We start from the raw sequence: 24,253 nt of genomic DNA on the forward strand, positions 1-24,253 counted from the left end.
GAACTAAAGAGCCTTTTATAAAAGTGAAAGAGGAGAGTGAAGAAGTTGGCTTAAAGCTCAACATTCCCTGGTGGCTCAGATAGTAAAGTGTCTGCCTACAGTGAGGGAGACCTGGGTTCAATCCCGGGTTGGAAAGATCTCCTGGAGAAGGAAATGGCAACCCACTCCAGTATTCTTACCTGGAAAATCCCATGGACAGAGGATCCTGGCAGGCTACAGTCCATGGGGTTGCAAAGAGTTAGACACAACTGAGAGACTTCACTTTCACAAAACTAAGATCATGGCATCCAGTCCCATCACTTCATGGCAAATAGATGGGGAAGCAGTGGAAACAGTAACAGACTTTATTGGGGAGGGCGGGGTGGGGCTCCAAAATCACTGCAGATGGTGACTGCAGCCATGAAATTAAAAGATGTTTGCTCCTTGGAAGAAAAGCTATGACAAACCTAGACAGCATATTTACTTGGCCAACAAAGGTCTAGTCAAGGCTATGGTTTTTCCAGTAGTCATGTATGGATGTGAGAGTTGGACTATAAAGAAAACTGAGCACCAAAGAATTGATGCTTTTGAACTGGTGTTGAAGACATCTTGAACTGGTGTTGAAGACATGTTGAGAATCACTTGGACTGCAAGGAGATCCAACCAGTCCATCCTAGAGGAAATCAGTGCTGAATATTCATTGGAAGGACTGATGCTGAAGCTGAATGAAACTCCAATACTTTGGCCACCTGATGCAAACAGGACTCACTGGAAAAGACCCTGATGCTGGGCAAGATTGAGGGCAAGAGGAGAAGGGGACGACAGAGGATGAGCTGGTTGGATGGCATCACCGACTCAATGGACATGAGTTTGAGTGTACTCCGGGAGTTGGTGATGGACAGGGAAGCCTGGCATGCTGCAGTCCATGGGGTCACAGAGTCGGACACGACTGAGCGACTGAACTGGGAACCCTCTTGCCCTCGGCGGCACACAGCGAGGACCACCCAGGGATGAAAGACAGCTGAGGGGGAGGGGCCCCGCGACGCCCCGCTCTCCCGCCGCCGTCCTCCTCCTCCAGCTCCAGTCAGTGGAGAACAAGAACGTGCCCCCCCTCCCGCCCCCCGGCGTGGACGAAAATACCTGGCCCACGCCCCGGAAGTTCGCCCCGGCCCAGCCAAGTCTGTCTGGTGACCCATGTTGCGGCCGCACTAAGGCCGCCCCGGCCCATAGCGCGGATTCGAGAACCTGGAAACCGTCTCCGCGGCCCGGGCCCACTGCGCCGGAGGAGCCGCCTACCCGCCATAGCAGCGCAGGTGCGCCGGCGCGCGGAGCCGTGCATTTCGGGACGTGTAGTTTCCCCGCGGTATGGTGGGAGTCGTGGTTTGTGTGCGGCCCCGCCTACCCACCATGACGTGGAGTCGCCTACCCACTATGGTGGCTCAGGCTCCCTGCGCAGGCTTATTGCGCCGGTGCGCGGAGCGGTGCATTTCGGGACGTGTAGTTTCCCCGCGGCATTGTGGGAGTGGTGGTTTGCGCGCGGCTCCGGAGCTGGATCCTCCGCGGCCTTGAGCTGTAAGTGGGCGGCGTCGGTGTCCGCGGGATCCGGACACAAAAGCAGCCGGCTGCTCCTTGGGGGACGCCCAGGCGTCGCGTTCGCGCTTTCTCTCTTTGACGCTCTCCAGCGGGACCGCGGGGGTGCCAGCCACCACGGCCCACCCCCGCGGAGCGTCCGGCCTGGCTGGCTTGTCCAGGCACCCCAAAATGCACGGATCCAGTGGCTGGGGGTGGGAGGGGGGCGGCGTGTGGAGGCTGGCACGCAGGCCGAAGAGGGGGACCCAGATGTGGTTCCAAGAGAGAGAGGTTTGGGGGCGAGCGAATGTCCCAGAAGCCCTGTTGTGTAGGTGGGGTAAGCGGCCGTCGCCCTTGGCCCTCATCCTCAGATGTGAGCGGGGCAGGTTTTGCCCCCAACCCCAGTGTGGAGGCTGGAGAGGACCTTTACCTGGCCCTCCAAGTCACGGAGGGGCAGAGGCCCAGCCCCTTGTCCTGGGAACCCCAGCCGACCCCGGCGTGGGGCTCAGAAGTCAGCCCAACTGATAAAACCCGCTTCATCTGGAACTCCCCACCACCCCACCTCCTCCACGCACCCATCGCTACTTCAAATGATGGGGTGAAGGGTTGGGGTGGAAGGAGGCTGGGAATGAGAGCAATTTAGGGAAGTTCAGACTAAGGACACAGCCTAATGAATGGCTGGAGTGAGATACCAAGAGACGGACCGACCCTTGGGTCTGTTAGGTGGAGCAAGAATAAAATTGTGGACTATACCTTGTTCATATTGCTATAATTAGCCTAATCAAGATAAGCCAGTAGCTTTTCTGTTTTCTTTAGGAGGAAAAATCAGGATATTTTTGCAGGAAAGGAAATAGAGCCATCTCTTTCTAAGTCATTGTTATCTTTGAATTTAAAGCTAAGACTGGATAGTTCCAGAGGAAGTTTAAAACTTCTTGCACTTCGTAGATTTTATGTCTCTCAAAACTGTCCCCATCTGGTTGGCTTTTGTAGTTCAGCCCTCAGACACCAGCTGCCTCCTGGTTCTAAGATTGCATCAGGTGTACATATGGCAGCAGAGCACTAGCCTGCTGATATTTTTAGCTTTCTCAGTTCTCACTTGCTGAAGTCCTGCTGCTGCTGCTGCTGCTGCTAAGTCGCTTCAGTCATGTCCGACCGACTCTGTGCGACCCCACAGACCGCAGCCCACTAGTCTCCCCTGTCCCTGGTATTCTCCAGGCAAGAACACTGGAGTGGGTTGCCATTTCCTCCTCTAATGCATGAAAGTGAAAAGTGAAAGTGAAGTCGCTCAGTCGTGTCGGACTCTTAGCAACCCCATGGACTGCAGCCCACCAGGCTCCTCCGTCCATGGGATTTTCCAGGCAAGGGTACTGGAGTGGGGTGCCATTGCAACTCAAAAATGGCTGAGTTGCAACCTGTAATTTAGCTAGTGGAGGTGACGGAATTCCAGTTGAGCTATTTCAGATCCTGAAATATGATGCTGTGAAAGCGCTGAACTCAATATGCTAGCAAATTTGGAAAACTCAGCAGTGGCCACAGGACTGTAAAAGGTCAGTTTTCATTCCAATCCCAAAGAAAGGCAATGCCAAAGAATGCTCAAACTACTGCACAATTGCACCCATCTCACACACTACTAAAGTAATGCTCAAAATTCTCCAAGCCAGGCTTAAGCAATATGTGAACCATGAACTTCCAGATGTTCAAGCTGGTTTTAGAAAAGGCAGAGGAACCAGAGATCAAATTGCCAACTTCTGTTGGAACATGGAAAAAGCAAGAGAGTTCCAGAAAAACATCTATTTCTGCTTTATTGACTATGCTAAAGCCTTTGACTGTGTGGATTATAATAAACTGTGGAAACTTCTGAAAGAGATGGGAATACCAGACCACCTGACCTGCCTCTTGAGAAACCTATATGCAGGTCAGGAAGCAACAGTTAGAACTGGGCATGGAACAACAGACTGGTTCCAAATAGGAAAAGGAGTACGTCAAGGCTGTATATTGTCAGCCTGCTTATTTAACTTATATGCAGAGTACATCATGGGAAACGCTGGGCTGGAAGAAGCACAAGCTGGAATCAAGATTGCCGGGAAAAATATCAATAACCTCAGATATGCAGATGACACCACCCTTATGGCAGAAAGTGAACAGGAACTAAAAAGTCTCTTGATGAAAGTGAAAGAGAAGAGTGAAAAAGTTGACTTAAAGCTCAACATTCAGAAAACGAAGATCATGGCATCCGGTCCCATCACTTCATGGGAAATAGATGGGGAAACAGTGGAGACAGTGTCAGACTTTATTTTTTGGGGCTCCAAAATCACTGCAGCCATGAAATTTAAAGAGGCTTACTTCTTGGAAGGAAAGTTATGACCAACCTAGATAGCATATTCAAAAACAGAGAGATTACTTTGTCAACAAAGGTCCGTCTAGTCAAGGCTATGGTTTTTCCAGTAGTCATGTATGGATGTGAGAGTTGGACTGTGAAGAAAGCTGAGCGCTGAAGAGTTGATGCTTTTGAACTGTGGTGTTGGAGAAGACTCTGGAGAGTCCCTTGGACTGCAAGGAGATCCAACCAGTCTATTCTGAAGGAGATCAGCCCTGGGACTTCTTTGGAAGGAATGATGCTAAAGCTGAAACTCCAGTACTTTGGACACCTCATGCGAAGAGTTGACATATTGGAAAAGACTCTGATGCTGGGAGGGATTGGGGGCAGGAGGAGAAGGGGACAACAGAGGATGAGATGGCTGGATGGCATCACCGGCTCAGTGGACGTGAGTTTGAGTGAACTCCGGGAGTTGGTGATGGACAGGGAGGCCTGGCATGCTGCAATTCATGGGGTCACAAAGAGTCGGACACGACTGAGCGACTGAACTGAACTGACTGGGGAAGAGTTGTCATTTGGAGGCAGTGGGTGGGAATGAGTTTGATTAATTTGCCCTTTCCCCCACCCTCAACATACTCCTTCCACTGCTTTGCATATGGACTTTTAAACGTTTTTCTTTCCTGAAGAGATGGAATTTTGTCACTCTAGATATGACGATGAGGCAGCTGCCAGTAATGTTTTTACAGTTAGATGCTCTGTATCAGAGAGAATGTGACTTAGGAATTTCAGAGTTGCAGCGTTGTTCATTGAATTTTTAAAATGGTAACACTTTGGCTTGGAGAGGCTAATGGATTGCCCCCAGGTCAGATTCCTTGTCATTGGCTCCCGCAAGCATAGAGTACAGATCTCCAGTTCTTCTGGTCATCTGGTGGTGGTTCTTTATCCCATGCCCTGCTGTCTCATTTGCCCTGACCTCCACTTGCTTATGTTCATCAGCTTACCATGTCTGTTACTGGAAAGACATTTATCATAACAATTATGGTTGGTATTTGTTAAGTGCTTTTCATATGCTGAGCCTGGTGCTTAATGTTTTTATAATCTAGTCTTTGAAGGAGAATTTACAGAGTAGGGAGCTGAGGTTTAGAGAGGCCCAGCAACTCATCCAAGGTCATACTCCTGGTAAACTTAGCACATGATTCCCAGAGGGCCAGACCTCCAGGCATTCTTTTTACTTCCTCCTATAAGTTTTTTTTGGACCTTTTTGTGGTCCTTGACCTTGGGAATTAATATCTAACCGACTTCACTAAGGGAGTCATTTGGTCTCAGAAAATGTGTGGGAAACAGCCAAACCTGTCTACTTATATGTGTAGACAACTCAATAAAAATAGAGGTGAGAAAAATAAAATTGATACAACCTTCAGTTCAGTCACTCAGTCATGTCCGACTCCTTGCAACCCCGTGGACTGCAGCACGCCAGGCCTCCCTGTCTATCACCAACTCCCGGAGTTTACTCAAATTCATGTCCATCGAGTCGGTGATGCCATCCAACCATCTCATCCTCTGTCCTCCCCTTCTCCTCCCGCCTTCAATCTTTTCCAGCATAGACATTTTAATTTACAACATGGATCATTCCTGAGATTATCAGAGATTATTCGAAGTGAAAATTCCAGCAACAGGTTGTAACCTGTTGGGAACATATTTTTCCAGGGCGGGTCAAAATCTACTGTTCCTTATAGACAAATAAGTCTTTGATACACAAAGGTAATGAGCACCTTCAGGCTCCCCTGGTGGCTTAGACGGTAAAGAATCCACCTGCAATGTGGGAGACCTGGGTTTGAACCTTGGGTTGGGAAAATCTCCTGGAGGAGGGCATGACAACCCACTCTACTGTTCTTGCCTGGAGAATCCCATGGACAGAGGAGACTGGTGGGCTACAGTCCATGGGGTCGCAAAGAGTCAGACACGACTGAGCGACTTAGCACATGAGTGCTTTCAATCATGGTCATCTCATTTAAACAGATTTATAGTGTAAATTCCTGTCATGAGCTTATCTGACTTTGAAAAATCCTGGGGAAAGCTTGGCTATCTTGTGCCAGCTGCTCGCTTGTGTTCAAGATACTATGACCTTGGATATGAAGTTTAGATGCTTTTGTAAGTGAAAGTTTTCAAAAACACATGTCGGAAGTTTATCTCATTTTCCCCATTCTAAAGGCCTGTGAATTTTTCTTAATCCTAGTTGTAAGTCCATGTAAAGAAAGGCGTCCCCATGATTTTTTAGTGCAGAGCTCTCTGCGTTAGGATCAGAGCCTGGGGCCGGACTGGATGAGTTACAATCCCAGTCCTTACTGTGACTGTGGACGTGTCACTGTCACGCGAAGTGGCTCTAGTGTGAAGAGCCCGCCTTCCAGTTCAGGAGACCTAAGAGATGCAGCTTCAGTCCCTGGGTCGGGAAGGTCCCCTGGAGGAGGACATGGCGACCCACTCGTGTTCTTGCCTGGAGAATCGCATGGACAGAGGAGTCCGTGGGGCTGCAAAGAGCTGGACACGACTTTGTGCACATGCGCATGCGCACACACAGATACTCCAGAGTATAGACGATAAACTACACCTCTTGGGACAGGTGTGAAGACTAGCTGAGTTACTGGCACTCAGTGCACTTTAGCATGGCCGGGTACAGTAAAGTGAAGCTGTGATTCCTAACGCTGAAAGTCTCCGAATTGTAGAAGTAGAGGACCCCAGAGCCCGTGTAGTTGACACTCCCTGTCTTCATTTACAGATGGGATGGAGGCCCCCAGAGGGGAGTCACTTACCAGAGTGTGTAGGCCCTTCATCCAGAGCTCAGGTCTTCTGACTTGTGGGGTATGTGTCCTGGTCTAAAATAGTGACGTGGGAGGCCTCAGAGCAAATCCTGTGTCCCAGCCGGGTCCCTGCCTTGTCTCTTCCGCTTCACCTTCCCCTCCGTCTCCCTGACATTTTAGAGGGAATTTTAAGATCGGAATGACTTTCTTAATACCATTTCCCCCCATCCTTGAGTCCCTTCCCACCAGATATTTTTGAAAACCAATATTACCTTGAGGCTTCCCTGGTGTTCCAGCAGTTAAGAATTCATCTTCCAATGCAGGGTTCAGTCCCCGTCAGAGAACTAAGATTGCACGTGCTATGTGGCAGCCAAGCCCACATACCTCTAACTGCTGAGCCTGAGAGCCACAATAAAAGATCCCATATGCCGCATCTAAAACCTGATGCAGCCAAATTTATAAATAAATCAATAAATTAAATGAATACTAAAGCAAAACAGTATTCCTTTAATTAATACTCACAGGACCCGAGACATAAAATGATACCCCCATCCACGGACCAGCTCCTGTTCAGGGCAGGAGGTGGGGAGAGGGTCAGATTAGCGCCTGGGCACCTTTGTCCACAGATGAATGGAGTGGGAGCACGCTTTCCCTTAGGAGCGGGGCCAACACCTCTGCTTGGCTGTGCTCCCTTCCCCGGTCAAGAGCAGCCAAGGAGATCGTTCTGCTCAGCAAGAGCCGAGGCTGTCTCGCTAGTTGGGGTGGCCTAACCCTTCTCTCTGCAGAGCTTGCTGTCTTGGCTCAAGGGCCCTCTCTCCCCATCAGAGAAAAGTCTTCCTAAGGCGGTCTGTCTAGAAAACTCAAATTGACCTGTTTCTTCTCTTCCCCATCAGAACAGTGGGACCTGTCCCAAGCAGGTTCCCGCTCCTCCTTTGTCTGCGTGGCCCACACAACCAGGAGTGGAGCCCCAGTTGGTCCAGCATGAACTGGAAGGTAAGAATATCATCAAACATTTATGGCTTGTGGGTTTTCTTTCTCCTAATTGTAAAAGTTCAGAATAGTTCTGTAGAGATAAGTGGACTAAGAAAAAAACAAAAGAAGAAAATGCAGGAATTATATAATACTTTAAGTAAACACATAAATGTACATTTTTTTCACCAGACTTTTGGAGGAAGGCCTTTTCTTTGGGAGGACAATGACTTCCCTCAGACGTGCCTCACCTTGCTTGCAAAAACCACCCCTTTGAAGTTTCACCTATAATCTCACATTTTGGTTTCTTCAAAATGGATGAAAAAGATCTTAAGAAGCAATCGACATGCAAAATCCTTCCTGATTTTTACACTCTTCTTCCTTAATCTTTCCCATTTGTGTTGCCAACAGCATTTTTTTTCCTAATTCAAATTGAGTCTTTCAAAACAGACACCTTAGTTTTCATGGAAATAGCCTTTCTTTTCTGTGGTCATATTTCATGAGTGCCGTGTTTAAATAGATTATCCATTATGACATCAAGTGCTACTTAAATATACTGACTGGCATAAACACAGCTGACCCCTGTAAAACCTTCAATACAGCTGGTGGAAGTAGAAGTTCGAGGGCAACCAAAGAATGTCCTGTGAGCTGCAAGCCTGCAGAAGGCTGTGGGCCACAGTCAGTGGGTCTTATAGGGGCGGGGGGGGGGGGGGGGTGTCACATTATGTCCTTTAAGGAAGTGGCATGGGGTAGGTGCAGGGTGGCTACTAGGGTAGTCATGAAAATAGATGCTTTGAAAAGGATCAGATCAAGTCAAAATCGTATGTCTTTTCACTATCCAGAGATGGCTGCTATTAATATTAACAATTTTGGTGCATTTTCTACCCATGTTTTTCATATATATATATGTGTAATGTGTATATCTCCAAACTTAGGATCTCATTATATGTATTTTTTCAGTTATCATAAGCATTTTCTGATTCAGAACAGCCACTGGCTTTCATCACAGGAAATGGAAAGATCTGAAAGTAGGATCAGGGAGTCAGGAGACTACAGTTCAGTTCAGTTGCTCAGTCGTGTCCAACTCTTTGTGACCCCATGAACTGCAGCACGCCAGGCCTCCCTGTCCATCACCAACTCCCGGAGTTACTCAAACTCATGTCCACTGAGTTGGTGATGCCATCCAACCTCTCACCCTCTGTCATCCCCTTCTCCTGCCTTCAATCTTTCCCAGCATCAGGGTCTTTTCCAATGAGTCACTTCTTCACATCAGGTGGCCAAAATATTGGAGTTTCAGCTTCAGCATCAGTCCTTCCAATGAATATTCAGGACTGATTTCCTTTAGGATGGACTGGTTGGATCTGCTTGCAGTCCAAGGGACTCTCAAGAGTCTTCTCCAATACCACAGTTCAAAAGCATCAATTCTTCGGCACTCAGCTTCGGATCCCCTCCTTCCCCAGCCCCGTGGGGCCTGGGGGCCGCACAGTGGGGCTCTGGGGACTCTTCTCCAGGAGGAGCCTGGCCAAGGTTCAGGCGGTGGAGTGAAGACTCTCTGAGGGCTTAGAGATGTAGGAACGCACATGTCGCACGTGTGGGGTGTTCCAGAGCTGCCCATAGAAAGGCCAGGAAGGAAAGACGGGGATTAAAGCATGCGGGGTGATGGGGGCCGGGCTCAGCGTGTGCTGAGACGTAGTGAAGGGTTTGTAGCATGGGCAGAGGCTGAAGCGAGTAGTTGGTGACGGGGCGGCAGCTGGTACCAGAGGCCGCGTCAGCAAGGGCCAGCGTGTGTGCTTGGTGCTCCGAGGCCAGAGCACGTCTCAAAACCACCTCGGCAAGTTAAAATATGAATTGTGGTCCCACCTACTGGAGTTTGAGCGCGTTGGCCTGTGGGTGAACGAGTTCCTGGGTGGCGCTGATGTATTCCGGTGAGCCACTGCACAGAGAAAGCTTTCTTTTTAGTTGTGGAGCGACAGCAACGCACTTGACCGCCCAGGCCAACCCGACTTGTCACAGAAGAAGTCCTTTCCTGTGTCAGGAACACAGTTTTGTATAGAAAACTGTACAAAAACCGCCTGTACCTTCGTGACATTCGGGCAGACACACAGCTCCAGGGCTACCAGGGAGCCCTGCCAGGTAGTGTCTGAAAGGAATGGCCTTCTGCCCAAACTGCAGTGACACCCCCTGCCCCCTGCAGGAGATAAAGGACTGTGGGACGCCCAAGACATCCTGTGCTTCCCTGTCTACCTCCATCAGCCTGTGGCCATGAGCAGCAGTCAGCGACAGCAAGCACCCAGTGCCTTAGTACCTCAGCAACTGGGGGTTTTGAAAATGTCAGTCATTTGCGGGACTTCGCTGGTGGTCCGGTAGTTAAGACTCTGAGCTCCCACCACGGGCAGGAGTTTGATCGCTGGTCAGGGAACTAAGATTCCATATGCTGCAGGGCGTGGCCAAGAATAAATTTTAAAAGGCAGTCATTCTCATTACACGCGTATTGGCGTTTATTTAAAAAACTGATATAGAGCTAGACCACCCAACTGTGTTTTCTTGATTCACTTCCCTGAAGGTTTGGGAGTTAATCTGAGGGTTTTGTTAGAAGGGAAATCAAAAGAAGAGATTTCACACAACTAAAAACTAAGATCATGGTATCTGGTCCCATCACTTTATGGCAAATAGATGGGGAAACAGTGGCTGACTTTATTTTTCTGGGCTCCAGAATCACTGCAGATGGTACTTGCAGCCATGAAATTAAAAGACGCTTACTCCTTGGAAGGAAAGTTATGACCAACGTAGACAGCATATTCAAAAGCAGAGACATTACTTTGTCAACAAAGTTCCGTCTAGTCAAGGCTATGGTTTTTCCAGTGGTCATGTATGGATGTGAGAGTTGGACTATAAAGAAAACTGAGAGCCAAAGAATTGATGCTTTTGAACTGTAGTGTTGGAGAAGACTCTTGAGAGTCCCTTGGACTGCAAGCAGATCCAACCAGTCCATCCTAAAGGGAATCAGTCCTGAATATTCATTGGAAGGATGGATGCTGAAGCTGAAACCCCAATATTTTGGCCACCTGATGTGAAGAGTTGACTCATTGGAAAAGACCCTGATGCTGGGAAAGATTGAGGGCAGGGGGAGAAGGGGACAACAGAGGATGAGATGGTTGGATGGCATCACCAACGATGGACAGGAGTTTGGGTGAACTCCCGGAGTTGATGATGGACAGGGAGGCCTGGCGTGCTGTGGTTCATGGGGTCGCAAAGAGTCAGACATGGCTGAGCAACTGAACTGAACTGAACTGAACTGAAAGGTCTAGCACACCTGCCTGAGAGTTGCAGGAACAGTGGCCCTGAAAGTTTCGCTTCAGCCTGTGTAGTGTCCTTGACTCCCACTGCACTGCCCGCTCTCAGTCCCAAACTTCCGCCTCTTGCCGCCTCCTCCCCACAGCCTTTAAAAAGAAAGTAAATACCAAAACCACTTCCCTGGGTTTGTTTGTTGACATGCTTCCATTTCAGTGGGTTTCTAGCTTCTGATTTCCATGTACATCCTGTCACTGCTAGAGCTTAGTTTTGGGTGTAGATCTTGGAGAACATTGGGCTGGGCTTTCCCGGGTGGTGCTAGTGGTCAAGAACCTGCTGCCTGTGCAGGAGACCCAAGAGATGCAGGTTCGATCCCTGGGTCTGGAAAATTCTCCTGGAGGAGGGCATGGCAGCCCACTCCAGAATTCTTGCCTGGAGAATCCCATGACCAGAGGAGCCTGGCGGGCTACAGTCCATGGGGTCGAAAAGAGTTGGACACGACTGAAGCGACTCAGCACTCAGGCATGAACTGTGGGCTGCAATAGGGGTCTGATTATGACAGGACTCCAGGGGCTCATCCATAGGGATGGAGAGAATTGGGAGGGAGTGACTTGCCAGCGTCAGCGACTTCCCTTTCACTTTTCACTTTTATGCATTGGAGAAGGAAATGGCAACCCACTCCAGTGTTCTTGCCTGGAGAATCCCAGAGATGGCGGAGCCTGGTGGGCTGCCGTCTATGGGGTCGCACAGAGTCGGACATGACTGAAGCGACTCAGCAGCAGCAGCAGCAGCAGGGCTAACTAGGGCTCAGCCAGGGAAAGTCCCAGTGAACGTAAAATGAAGTTTATATCTCCACACTGGTGACTTTTGTCTCCAAGGAGGTAAAAGTTAGCATCTTTTCTTTCTTAGCTGGCTTATGACTGTAGAGCCAAGCCTCTCCTCTAAGCTGTGACCCTTCAAGAAGGTAGATGAATTAGATGGTTGGAGGGTTGTTGGGGGAAGTCAGGGAGATTAGCCATAGGTCTGAGGCAGGAAGGGCCTGGACACCAAGTCAGTGTTCTAAACAGCTTGTATTCGTCAGGGTAGAAGGTTTTTGCTTTTGTAACCTTTTTAGTCTTTTATACTTGTTTGCCAAAGTGAGCTTTCTGAAGTGTATCAGTTCAGTTCAGTCGCTCAGTTGTGTCTGACTCTTTGCGACCCCATGAATCGCAGCACGCCAGGCCTCCCTGTCCATCACCAACTCCCGGAGTTCACTCAGACTCAACATCCATCGAGTCAGTGATGCCATCCAGCCATCTCATCCTCTGTTGTCCCCTTCTCCTCCTGCCCCCAATCCCTCCCAGCATCAGAGTCTTTTCCAATGAGTCAACTCTTCGCATGAGGTGGCCAAAGTACTGGAGTTTCAGCGTTAACATTATTCCTTCCAAAGAAATCCCAGGGCTGATCTCCTTCAGAATGGACTGGTTGGATCTCCTTGCAGTCCAAGGGACTCTCGAGAGTTTTCTCCAACACCACAGTTCAAAAGCATCAATTCTTCAGCGCTCAGCTTTCTTCACAGTCCAACTCTCTCATCCATACACAACCACTGGAAAAACCATAGCCTTGACTAGATGGATCTTTGTTGGCAAAGTAATGTCTCTGCTTTTGAATATGCTATCTAGGTTGGTCATAACTTTCCTTCCAAGGAGTAAGCGTCCTTTACTTTCATGGCTGCAGTCACCATCTGCAGTGATTTTGGAGCCCAGAAAAATAAAGTCTGACACTACTTCCACTGTTTCCGCATCTATTTCCCATGAAGTATATAGGTTATGCTTATTCTTTACTGTTTAACCCGATTCTGTGGTTGAAAACTATTATCTAGTTACTCAGAGTGTTCTTGGGACATAATTTGTTGATGTCAGTTAATTCCACTTCATTGAAATCAAAAGTCAGTGGGAAGACGGCTGACGTAGGAGTCAGAGTGTTCGGTTCCAACTCTCGCTCCTCCTGAATTAGCTCTGTGACGCGGGGGGCTCACCACCGCCCTGAGCTTTACTGTCCTCCTTTGTAGAACAAGGTGTAGACCAAGTCCTTGTTCAGATCCTTTCACAGCCCTCCACGTCTGGGAGCAGACTGTTCTCAGCTGAAGTTTTCATTTACCCATTTCAGATCAGCTTTAGTTAAACCATCAGAGGGAGGGACAAATGCAGTCTCCATGGAAGAGTCTCCTTGTCCCAGTGCTGCATATAGTTAAGTGATGCTTGGCATTTCACCTAAGGAGTTCACTGGACTAAATCCTACTTGGTCCTCCGGAATAATGATCTCTCAATGAAGGCATAGCTTTTCACTTTATCTGGGAAGGAATTTTTAATCACACACAAAAAGCTCATACTTATTATTCAGGTTCTACTAATCGTGTTTCCCAGACTAGTATACTGTTTGCCTTGAGATACTTGTGATATATAGAATTTCATAATAAAGCCTGCTCATGCACAGAGAGTGATTCCAATCCCCTGGTTATTCCCCAGATCTCATCTTAGCCAGTGGGTTAAAACTTCCCTCCAACAAAAGAATTACAGGAACAGTGAATTAAGTAGCTAAGCTTTAACATTTTAAGTTTTACTTTATTTTACAGTAAAGTTTTACTGTATTTTACTTGTATATTTATTTTACCTTCAAATACCAGTGCTAACGCGTAGCTGGAACCAAGAGCCAATCATGGTATCCCATAAGGGTGGGGATTCAGAAGGAAGATTTGGTCCAGCCTCCCTTTGCAGGTGAAGAGGCAGAAGCTGGGGAAAGTCAAGTGACCGATGCGGGCCGCACGTGCTGTGCACGGGTCAGTGAGTGGCCCGAGCGGGGCTGTGCCCAGTCCCCCGGCTCCAGCTGCTCACTGCAGACCATGCCGCTGCCTCAGGCTCAGGGGGTGAGGGGCAAAGTGCATGGTCAGGTTGTGAGAGAGCACAGCCATGGCATCTGTGAAGCCGGCAGCCAGGGGGTGGTGAAGGGCACCTGAAACCAGGCTGCCCGAAACCTGGAACCGGGCCCTCATCTCTGCACCTGGGAGCCCCCACCCAGCCTGGTGCCCAGTGCTTAACACGGTGCACAGGAGACGTGTGCCAAGTGAAGGGACGTGAAAGAACATTCCTTATCCATGATCGAACGGCTCCACGAGTTTTCTTTCTTCTTTAAGGTGCTTGAACACTTCCCCCTGCTGCTGTATATCTTGGCGGCAAAAACACTAATCCTCTGCCTGGCGTTTGCCGGAGTCAAAGTCTACCAGAGGAAACGATTGGAAGCAAAGCAGCAAAAGGTGGAAGCTGAGAAGAGGAAGCAGGCGGAGAAGAAGGAGAGCTAAAGGGGAGTGAAAGGTATGGGCTTTGCAGACTGAACTACACGGCAGGTTAGGGCGGGCCTGCCCCTGGATGTGATGAGAACTCTGCCTCCCTCCGGCCTGAGGCTCTGGGACGGCGCAGGGCCCCACCTGCCCCCGGAGGTCGGGCAGCTCTGTGTCAGGTCCAAGTGCAGGTCCTGACCTTTGAGCCCCATCTGCTCTGGGGCCACAGGGGATGGACAAGTCCTCACCTCTGCTCCGAGCCTGCAATGGTTCTCCCTTCACAGGAGCAGGGGTGTTTGACAGAATTTGGGTCACAGGACTCTTGATACTTTCAGGAAAGTTGTGGACCTTCTCCCTGGAGAAGCTCACATACTAGAAACACCTAAATTGGACCTAACATTGCAGACAGGGATGGGGAGGATGTGGGATCGCAGGTCACATAAGACCCCTACCTGTACCTAAGATTAAGAAATCCTGCTGACCTCAAAATGAAGTCTGACTCCTAGATTCGGCATGTAAGTCCTTCTCCACTCGTCCTCACCCAGGTCACGTGTCCCCCGCTGCTGCCTCTCCCCATGCTCCTGCAGACCACCTTCACCACAGTAGACTCTCTTGGCCTTTGCTTGTTAGTCCCCTGGCCCAGAACGCCTTCCTTATGACCACTCCACCAGCACAAAATCTTCCTCATTGCTATAGCCTGGTGCCTGTCTCAGAGCTCATCTGTGTGTGTATGCGCGTGCACACTCAGTCATGTCCAACTCTTTGTGACCCCACCAGGCTTCTCTGACTCTGGGATTCTCTAGGCAAGAATTCTGGAGGGGGTTGCTATTTCCTACTCCAGGGGATCTTCCCAACCCAAGGATGAAACCCAGGTCTCCTGCGTTGGCAGGCAGATTCTTTACCACTGAGCCATCTGGGAGCTGCCCCATAGCACAGGGGCTGCCCAGAACGTGTTTGTTTTTAAGGCACCAGGAGGAAGTTATTCAACCCCCAGCTTACAGGCTGGACTAATGACGGTCAGCAGGTTCCTTCATTCTCCTGTGCTCGCCCAGTTTCATCACTTGTCAGGTTGAGGTCTGTGCTTTTCTCTAAAAAATGAGAGGACTCACATATGGTAGCAGGGAATCCTAGATCAGTGGTTTCCAAAGTTGATTAATGATCAGGTTGCCTGGGTTCTTTGTTACAATGCAGATTCCCAGGGTCCAGCCTCAGAGTGACTCCGTTACATCTGTGGCTGGATCTGGGCACCTGTTCTTTCGAAAACCTCTCAGGTGATTCTTCCACTGTCTTCTCAGCAGCTGGGTTTGGTGACCTCCAAAAGCCCTGTTAACCCTGAGATAGGCTTCTGTAGAGATGATTTCCTTTACAGGACTCATAGATTTTTCATTAATAATAATTGCAATATGTCTTGAGTGATCTGTGCTAGCATTTTCCTAAGCATTTCACAGACAGCCATGTTACCGACCACTCCTGGCAGCCCTGTGTGGTCCATTCAGACTGAGAACATGGCCCACCCTGTACACGGTCAAGGACAGACAAGCAGAATTGAACCCAGGTGGGACATCCAACCGCAGGGCCTCACCCCTGGCTGCACTGTGTCCATCCTCAGGATGGAGCCGTGGGAAACACTGGGCTCCTGGTCCTCCCTCTAGGATAGGGGCAGTCCTCTCATCGCCCACTGCTCCCTGGGCCTTGGCGAACTGTACACGTTACAGGCAAAGGAAGTTACTGTTATTAAACCTTGCCTTCTGGAAAAAAACAACATTTTTATTGACTGAAATTTAGGAGCAGGCACTAGAGTGGGGGGGGGTGCTTCCCAGGTGGTGCAAGTGATAAAGAACCCACCTGCCAGCGCAGGAGACAGCAGAGTCATGGGTTCGATCCCTGGGTCAGGAAGATCCCCTGGAGGAGAGCATGGCAACTCACTCCAGTATTCTTGCCTAGAGAATCCCCCTGAACAGAGGAGCCTGGCGGGCTACAGTCCATGGGGTCACAAAGAGCCAGGCACCACTGAAGCAACCTAGCACACACTAGAGCAGGGAAACGGGGAGTACTTGGAAATTAGAAAAGGTGAGGGAAGGCAGTTTCCATTGAAGTGTTGCCTGGACTTCTAATCCAGACAGAGTTATCATTTTGTGCGTTAACTGCAGAGAGGAAGCAGAGATCAGATGTGAGATCACAGATACTTCTTCCCTTCCCCAAATGTCCATGGCAGCCCAATGTGAAGGAGAGATGCCTGGCTTGCCCACCCAGCCCAGAACTGACCAGGGGGCTCCGGTTACCCTCCCAGGTAGGGGGCTTATCAGCGTTTAGCCTGGAGCCTTGTTTTACACGGAAGGGATTTTTAGATGAAAGGAAATTGTGGTGCTAAAAATACATGATCGATAGACAAGCCTCCGCGGTTTCTGTTTCAGTTTAAATAGCTGAGCATAAACGTAGATGCTGAGCAAGTAAAACATTCACAGTTATTCTGCCAGACAGTTCATCGTCATCCCTTTGGTCTTCCTTTCTAGATTTTGTGGTGTAACTGTCAGCTCAAGTGGACTCCAGCTGAGAAGAAAGTCTTAATTATTGAACAATATGTCAGAAGACAAACTCGCAGCCTCTAGTCTAACTGAAAATGATGTGAATTTTTATATGCTTTTAGAAGAACCAGTATTTTGTTTGCTAAAATAAAATAACCTTTGTAGAATAAGCCAGAGTACATGTGTGCCTGTCTTCTCCCTCCCCCTCGCTCTCCTCTGTGTAGTCAGAGGAGGAGGGAGTTTTGCGTTTCCAGCATTTCCTTGCCGTTGGCGCCTGATCAGAGGTGCCCCTCTGTAGAGGACTGGGCTGTAGATGGTCCCCATCACCCAGCCCTCCATCCTTCTTATCTGCTCCCTGGCACATCCACTCCTTGTCTCCTCTTTAGCTCCTCCTGCAAGCACTGTGGCCCTTTCTCATGTTTGCATCCTTGGGGTGGAGGGAGGCTGTTCAACCCTCCAGCAGCGTTGGCACCTCTGCTGAGCCTGTGAGGTCCTTGCAGGGAGGAGCTGGGGTGAGACCTGCCTGCAAGGGTGGGTACCAAGTCTAGGTCAGGCTATCGGATCCCTTTGCGAAGAAGAAAGAGGGGCCCACGTGTGCTTTGTCCTTTTCCCACCAGTTTGCTTGTTGGGATTTGCTGGCATGAGATGAAGGACAGGATGCCAAGAAGACTTTCAGATTTGAGATAGCGGGGCCCGTAAGTATTTTTCTCTGCATCTAACAGACTGAGGTCTCTACTAAAAAGTTCCTGTTTTTTCACTTCTCTCAAGATACCGGAGAGGATGGGGAATGAGGACACAGTAACCAAAGCCATAGATATGGTGAAATATTTGGTCTCATTGCTTGCAGCCACATGGGCAGTTTGCAATTTGCAATATTCGTAGATCTCCACCCCGACCCCCACGCCACCCTGGCCCAGATTGGTAGAACTTGGATTTTTAAGCATGAGGGATAAAAGGAATTACATTTTTCTTCCATTTTGCTATGAGTGCTGGATGCTCCTTGTCACAACTTAGAAAACGGAATTTATAGAGAATCAAAGTTTTAAATGGCTTCCCATGTGGCTCAGTGGTAAAGAATCCACCTATCTATGCAGGAGACATGAGTTCAATCCCTGGGTCGGGAGAAGGAAATGGGAACCCACTCCAGTATTCTTGCCATGGACAGCGGAGCCCAGCGGGCAACAGTCCGTGGGGTTGCAAAGAGTCAGACACGACTGAGCAACTGAACACACAACACACACACAGAGTTTTAAATATGGGAGATTTTGACTCTATAAGCTACAAATCCCAAAATAATCAGGGGGACTTTCCCCTGACATTTCATGGAGAATCTATGCCTACCTAGTTCAGGTTTATTTTAGGAAAATATCCTTCAGCTATTTTTTTTTTTAATTTTTAAACTTTACAATATTGTATTAGTTTTGCCAAATATCGAAATGAATCTAGTTCAGGTTTATTTTAAACACAGGTGATTGCCTAGACTTTGGGGTTTAAACCTCAGTTTTGGAAATTGTGGAACATCTTGCCATCTTGAAAAATTGGGTAGCAGATGACCTGAGCATGGGAATAAACCACTGACCATGCCCATGGGTTTTCTGTAAACTGTTGGGGGTTTAACTCCTTCTTTCTGATACTCTCTTCTGCCACTACAGCTGCTAAGTCACTTCAGTTGTGTCCGACTCTGTGCGACCCCATAGACAGCAGCCCACTAGGAGAAGATAATTAATCACTGTAATGTCGCTAAGTCGTGTCTGACTCTGCAACCCCATGGATTGCAGCCCTCCAAGCCTCCCTGTCCTTCACTATTTCCTGGAGATTGCTCAGATTCATGTCCATTGAGTCGGTGATGCCATCTAACCATCTCATCCTCTATCGTCTCCTCCTCCTGTCCTCAATGTTTCACAGCATCAGGGTCTTTTCCAATGAGTTGGCTCTTTGTATCAGGGGGCCAGAGTATTAGAGTTTCAGCTTCAGCGTCAGTCCTTCCAATGAATATTCAGGGTTGATTTCCTTTAGGATTGACTGGTTGATCTCCTTGCAATCCAAGGGACTCTCAAGAGTCTTCTCCAACACCACAGTTCAAAAGCATCAATGCTTCGGCGCTCAGCTTTCTTTTTGGTTCAACTCTCACATCCATGTGTGACTACTGGAAAAACCATAGCTTTGACTATAAGGACCTTTGTGGGCAAAGCAGTGTCTCTGCTATTTACATGGACAGAAACCATATGCATGTTCAGGCCTCATTAGATGTGTCATGACTGTGCCACTGGTGCTCAGAATGGATGAATGAATAAATATAAATATGACCCTCATGACCCACGTGGAAATGAGTCAGGAACTTGGCTCATCACTGTTAACAGGTTGCTGTCAGGGACTGAACTGTGTCTCCCCCAAATCTCATGCTGAAGCCCTGACTCCCAGCACTTCAGAATGTGACGATATTTGGAGATAGGGTCTTTAAAGAGCTGATTAAGGTAAAATGAGGTTCAAGGGATGGACCCTAATCCCAAAGAACTGGTGACCTTATAAGGAGAGGAGATTAGAACAGAGACAGGTGGAAAGTCCAAATAAGAACACAACAAGAGGGTGACCATGTGCAAGCCAAGTAGAAAGGTCTCAGGTGAAACCAGACCTGTGATACCTTGATCTTGAACTTCCAGCCTTCAGAACTGCAAAAAAGTTAATTTCAGCTATTTTGTTATGCAACCTTAGCAAACTAACACAACTGTGAGTCTCTCTCCAGACCTACTGCAGATGTGATGTACCATCATGGATAGCCAGCAGTTCCCATTCCCATATCATAGAAGCCAGACAGGAATTGTTCTCAGTGTGTTCCATGATGCTTTAAAATCCAAAGTGTATCCATGGGACCAGCTCAGCTGTAAGAAAGCCCTTTATGAGGTCATCATCCTACTCTGGCCAGAGGGAGGCAGGCAAGTTTTGAAAAACTCTTGAAGACCTCCCATGCCTCACTTTGCAAAACCTCTTTTGAGAAACATCATTACCAGAAATCTATTCAATAGCATCAAGAAGAAGCAATGTCTCCAGTATTTGCAAACACTGAGAACACTGCAATACGATGGGTTTACAACAGTATATTTTGGGGAAACTGATATCCCTGAGAGTCTTGTAACTGGGGAAGATTTTAGTGATGGTTATTACATGCCGACTCCAACCTGGTGTGTTGTGCATGCTGGTGGTAGTCAAGGATGGGTGCCATGGAAATATCGAATGTTCCTAAGGGATGAGTTATGCATCAAACAGGAAGACAACCTCTTCTTCGAGTTCTGTGATGTGGTGAAGAAGGCCTATGGCAAGTGCGCCATTGTGGTCAAAGAGAGAAGGCAGCAGGACGAGACGAGGCCGAAGGAGGGCAAAGAGACTGATGCCCAGGCCCATGTCCCCTCGGTGGTTAACTTAACAAGCGTCACATGTTGTCCTGAGGTAGCCAAGTCCTATGGCCATAAACTACTCACTCTGCCTTCTCCTTACAATTACCTGAACCCTTTAGACTCAGCCTGGTCTTCTCTGAAATGGTTCATCATCAATAATAGGAAGGAGTTTTGTCTGCAGTCTGTGGATGGTGTCTATTCTTACCAGTATATACTCTTCAGTGATTTAATCAGCAAAGGAATTGAAAGGATAAACCTCAGCAAGTGGAGGACAATAACTACCAAAGTACGAAGATGGGAAAATTACTATCTTGGTAAACTTTCTTAAGGGTGGTGATCCCTCCAACCAGTGGTAGGACGGTGCTGTGGGCATGATCTTTACTGATTCTGTTGGTCTTGATTCTGGACCACTGTGGCCAAAGACACTCTAATAATGACCTCACAGGGATCCTGTGAGAACTGAGGTTCCTAAGGGCTTTGGTAAAGTGCTGATGGGTTGCTGAGGGGTTTCATTAAATCTTGTTGGTAAATTAGTAATCTTGACTCTCATTCTCATCAAGGCCACTTTGAGGGCTATTATGTCCGTGGGAGGATTCAGGTTAACCCAGTCCAAAGGAGCCTGGTGGTGAGTTGAGGTGAACAGAGCTAAAGGTTGTATGGTCAAAATTTAGGTCTGGGAGAAAAAGAGAACCAAGTGTGTGGTCACAAAAAGTTGAAATTAACTAGTGTGCCTACTGGTTTCAGTCCACCAGAGTAATCCATGGGGAGGCAGTTTGCCATTGACAGTTGTGGTCTAAGTGGTGGCTGAACTGGCTTTTTCCTCCCATCGCTTGAAAGCAAGGAGGCAGAGGGGTGAGCAAGAGACACCCAAGGAAATTAAATCCCATGCAGATCCCCCAAGGCAACTTGGTGGTCCTCATGAGGAACCTGGGAAGCTATGACAGTAGTTGGTTCAAGTAGGACTTAGTGGGCAACTGGGTGACATAAACAAGAGTGTCTACAGCACCTACTTATCCAATTCATCTCCTATTCCAACTGCAAGAGTCCAAACAGTTCAGTTCAGTTCAGTCACCCAGTCATGTCCAACTCTTTGCCACCCCATGGACTTCATGAATTTACTCAAACTCATGTCCATTGAGTTGGTGATCATCTCATCCTCTGTCATCCCCTTCTCCTCCTGCCTTCAATCTTTCCCAGCATCAGGGTCTTTTCCAATGAATCAGTTCTTTGCATCAGGTGGCCAAAGGATTGGAATTTCAGCTTCAGATCAGTCCTTCCAATGAATATTCAGCACTGATTTCCTCTAGGATGGACTGGTTGGATCTCCTTGCATTCCAAGGGTCTCTCAAGAGTCTTCTCCAACACCACAGTTCAAAACCATCAATTCTTTGGCACTCAGCTTTCTTTATAGTCCAACTCTCACATCTGTACATGACTACTAGAAAAACCATAGCCTTGACTAGACAGACCTTTGTTGGCAAAGTAATGTCTCTGCTTTTTAATATGCTGTCTAAGTTGGTCATAACTTTCCTTCCAAGGAGTAAGCATCTTTTAATTTCATGGCTGCACTCACCATCTGCAGAATCCCAACAGGAGGTCATTAGAGCATCATGCATTTGCATCTTCGGACCCTGGTTGCTGAGCCACCTGTGGTTGATACAACAGCATCCTATTCAAGTTTGGAGCTGCTGTTGATGGTAGTTGTAAGGATTAGTAGTGGCATTTTTCACTTTTATAGAAAAACACCTGCCTCCTATTAAACATATCAAAAAACTCACTCTTGTTTATGTATGTTCAAGCATTAATTTTACAATTGAAGTGATTATGCTAGGGTATGTTGAAAACAACATCTGAAAATTGCTACCCAACTCCCAACAGACTTGCCTATACGTCAGATGGTGAGACTAGGTTTCTGCTAGCCAATATAAAAGTGAAAAATGCCACCACTAATCCTTACAACTACCATCAACAGCAGCTCCAAACCTGAATATTTGCTTGTTGCCCTGCCCTACTCACTTCCTAAAAGTCTTTGGATTATGCAGAAACATTCTGTCAGAAAAGAGATGTTCAGTGATTTTCAGCAACTAAGTGGTGGACTCCCACAGCATTTTGTTTTCATGCATTTTATCTGGGATGAATTTCACCCAGCACTGCCAGTCACTTGGAACCAGGCAGTCTCAGCTGCACCCCCAACTTTACAGCCTACTGTGCTGTATGAGTTTCTTGTGACAGCTGTAACAAATGACTACACACTTGTTAGATTAAACAAACAAAAACTTATTCTCTCCCCGTTCTGGAGGCCTGACGTCTGAAATCAGTTCCACTGAGTCAACATCGAGTTGTCAGCAAGGCCACCATCCCTCCATGGGTTCTAGGAGAGAATACATTTCTTGCCTCTTTCAGCTGCTGATGGCTGCCAGCATTCCTTGACTTGTGGCCACATCACTCCAAACTCAGCTTCGGTGGTCACATGACTTTCTTCTCTTCTGTGTCAAATCTTCCTTTGTTTCCCTTTTTTTTTTTTTTCCCTTGAGGACAAGTAATAGGACTCAGACCTGCTTGGTGACTTCAGTGTCAGGGGCCTGAGTGTGGGGATGTTGAATGCCCCCACCTCACATTTCTCTCACCCTGTCCAGAGTTCTGTATTGACAAGCAATAAGAGCTACACAAACTTATCTCATTTCATCCTCACAACAGCTGGCGATGTAGGAATTGCCACTGTCTCCCTTTCTCAGAAGGGTAAACTGAAGCACAGAAATATACATAACTTGCTCCAATGTGGAGGAGCTGAGTTTCAAATCCAGAGTTCCTAGTTAAGAGTCGTTATTCACACAGAGCATTCATTCATTCTCATAACAGTCCCTCTATTTTACAGATGGGGAAACTGAGACCTTAAGCAGACACTTGGATCAGTCAGATTCTAAAGCCTACGTGTCCAGCTGCATGCTTGGCTTGGTTAATGAAGCCCACCTTTTCTTTCTCACCGCACAATTCACAAGGCGTAAGGCTCTCTGACATCAGACAGGCATCAACCAACAAAAGAACTGCCTCCAACTGGACACCCAGTAAAATGTATTTCAGCACACAATCGAGCCAGAGGAGATGCCTTTTCAAGACACATGATTTTGCAGTGAGAAAAAAAAACAGAAAAAAGGAGGTTTTAGGTTATCGAATGAACAAGATAGACCAACAGGAGTTATTTTTCTTTGAAAGCCAAAATGATCAAATAAAGTGAGATTAGGATTGTATTCCTTCGAGGATTTGTTCAATCATTAGGAAAACAAGAAGGGGAAAGAGAACATTGGTGTAACTGGAGATCAAAGGGCCACTGTCAATGCGCTGTTGGGGTATGTAACATCAGACTCATCATTAAGAAATGCTGCTTTATGCCCAGCGTGGGAACTCCCAGCAGAAGAGAATGGTAAACGCACTGGGCTTCAGGAATCAGATGGACCTCAGTAGAAGCTCAAGTTTCCAGCTTGTTAACTAGGAGACTTTGGACAAGTTACTTTACTTCCCTGAGGCTCAGTTAACTCATTTGTAAACTAGAGTTATGGGCTTTAAATGCTTAGCACAAGCCATGCCACTACCTCAAGAATTCCCGTTATTACAGTACAGGCTGGGGTTCCAGAAACACATCCACAGTTAGCCCTACTGTCACTGACCTCATTTCCTTTCCACTCTTTTAGGAAAACTCTCACTGCTTTTTATCATTTGGTTGTAATAAGGGTAGACACAGCCATCTTAAGATACTTTAATCAAAGGAAATGATGTTCACTGGCATTTCTTTTCAGACCATCTGTGATAGGTTAGGGAAATAAGGATAATAAAGTTTCTCCTGGTGGGGTGGACCAGAAGGGATGGTGAGGATAGCCTGGAGTCTTTTGGGGGGGGCAGCGCTTGTATGAAGTAAACAGTGGGTGTCAAGACACAGCAACCCTGGGCGCATGGACACGTCCCCTGGAGGGGACTCTGTGATGTTGGTGGCACTGATTCCTTCCGAGAGCTTGGCTGATGGACCCTCTTGTCCTGTTTGGTCCTCACCAGCACTAACAACCATGTTGCCACTCCCTTTCCACAGGCCAGAGTGCTTCCCC

General features: G+C 47.8%; 2 protein-coding genes across 5 annotated transcripts; both read left to right on the top strand.

Moving 5' to 3' along the window:
• Positions 1–1,211: 1,211 nt before the first annotated feature.
• SMIM11 (small integral membrane protein 11) lies at positions 1,212–23,404 on the top strand. 4 transcript variants are annotated; one of them, XM_086414010.1, is made up of 5 exons: positions 1,493–1,551; positions 6,642–6,724; positions 7,557–7,656; positions 14,096–14,273; positions 16,753–16,934. In XM_086414010.1, exons 3-4 carry the CDS (start codon positions 7,645–7,647, stop codon positions 14,258–14,260), a joined length of 177 nt encoding a protein of 58 aa, XP_086270136.1. In that variant the 5' UTR covers positions 1,493–1,551; positions 6,642–6,724; positions 7,557–7,644; the 3' UTR covers positions 14,261–14,273; positions 16,753–16,934. The 4 variants fall into 4 exon arrangements, with proteins under 4 accessions (XP_086270146.1, XP_086270136.1, XP_086270153.1 ...); XM_086414020.1 differs by lacking the exons at positions 1,493–1,551; positions 6,642–6,724 and adding an exon at positions 1,212–1,292; XM_086414027.1 differs by lacking the exons at positions 6,642–6,724; positions 16,753–16,934 and adding an exon at positions 23,032–23,404.
• On the top strand, positions 19,686–20,693 carry C1H21orf140 (chromosome 1 C21orf140 homolog). Its single transcript, XM_086413964.1, has one exon. The coding sequence runs from the start codon at positions 19,729–19,731 to the stop codon at positions 20,482–20,484; it is 756 nt and encodes a 251-aa protein (XP_086270090.1). The 5' UTR covers positions 19,686–19,728; the 3' UTR covers positions 20,485–20,693.
• Positions 23,405–24,253: the final 849 nt, after the last annotated feature.

The sequence above is a fragment of the Bos grunniens genome, chromosome 1 (assembly GCF_055505025.1).
Source record: "Bos grunniens cultivar Pamir isolate PY7600 chromosome 1, Bosgru_T2T1.0, whole genome shotgun sequence".
NCBI lineage: Eukaryota > Metazoa > Chordata > Mammalia > Artiodactyla > Bovidae > Bos > Bos grunniens.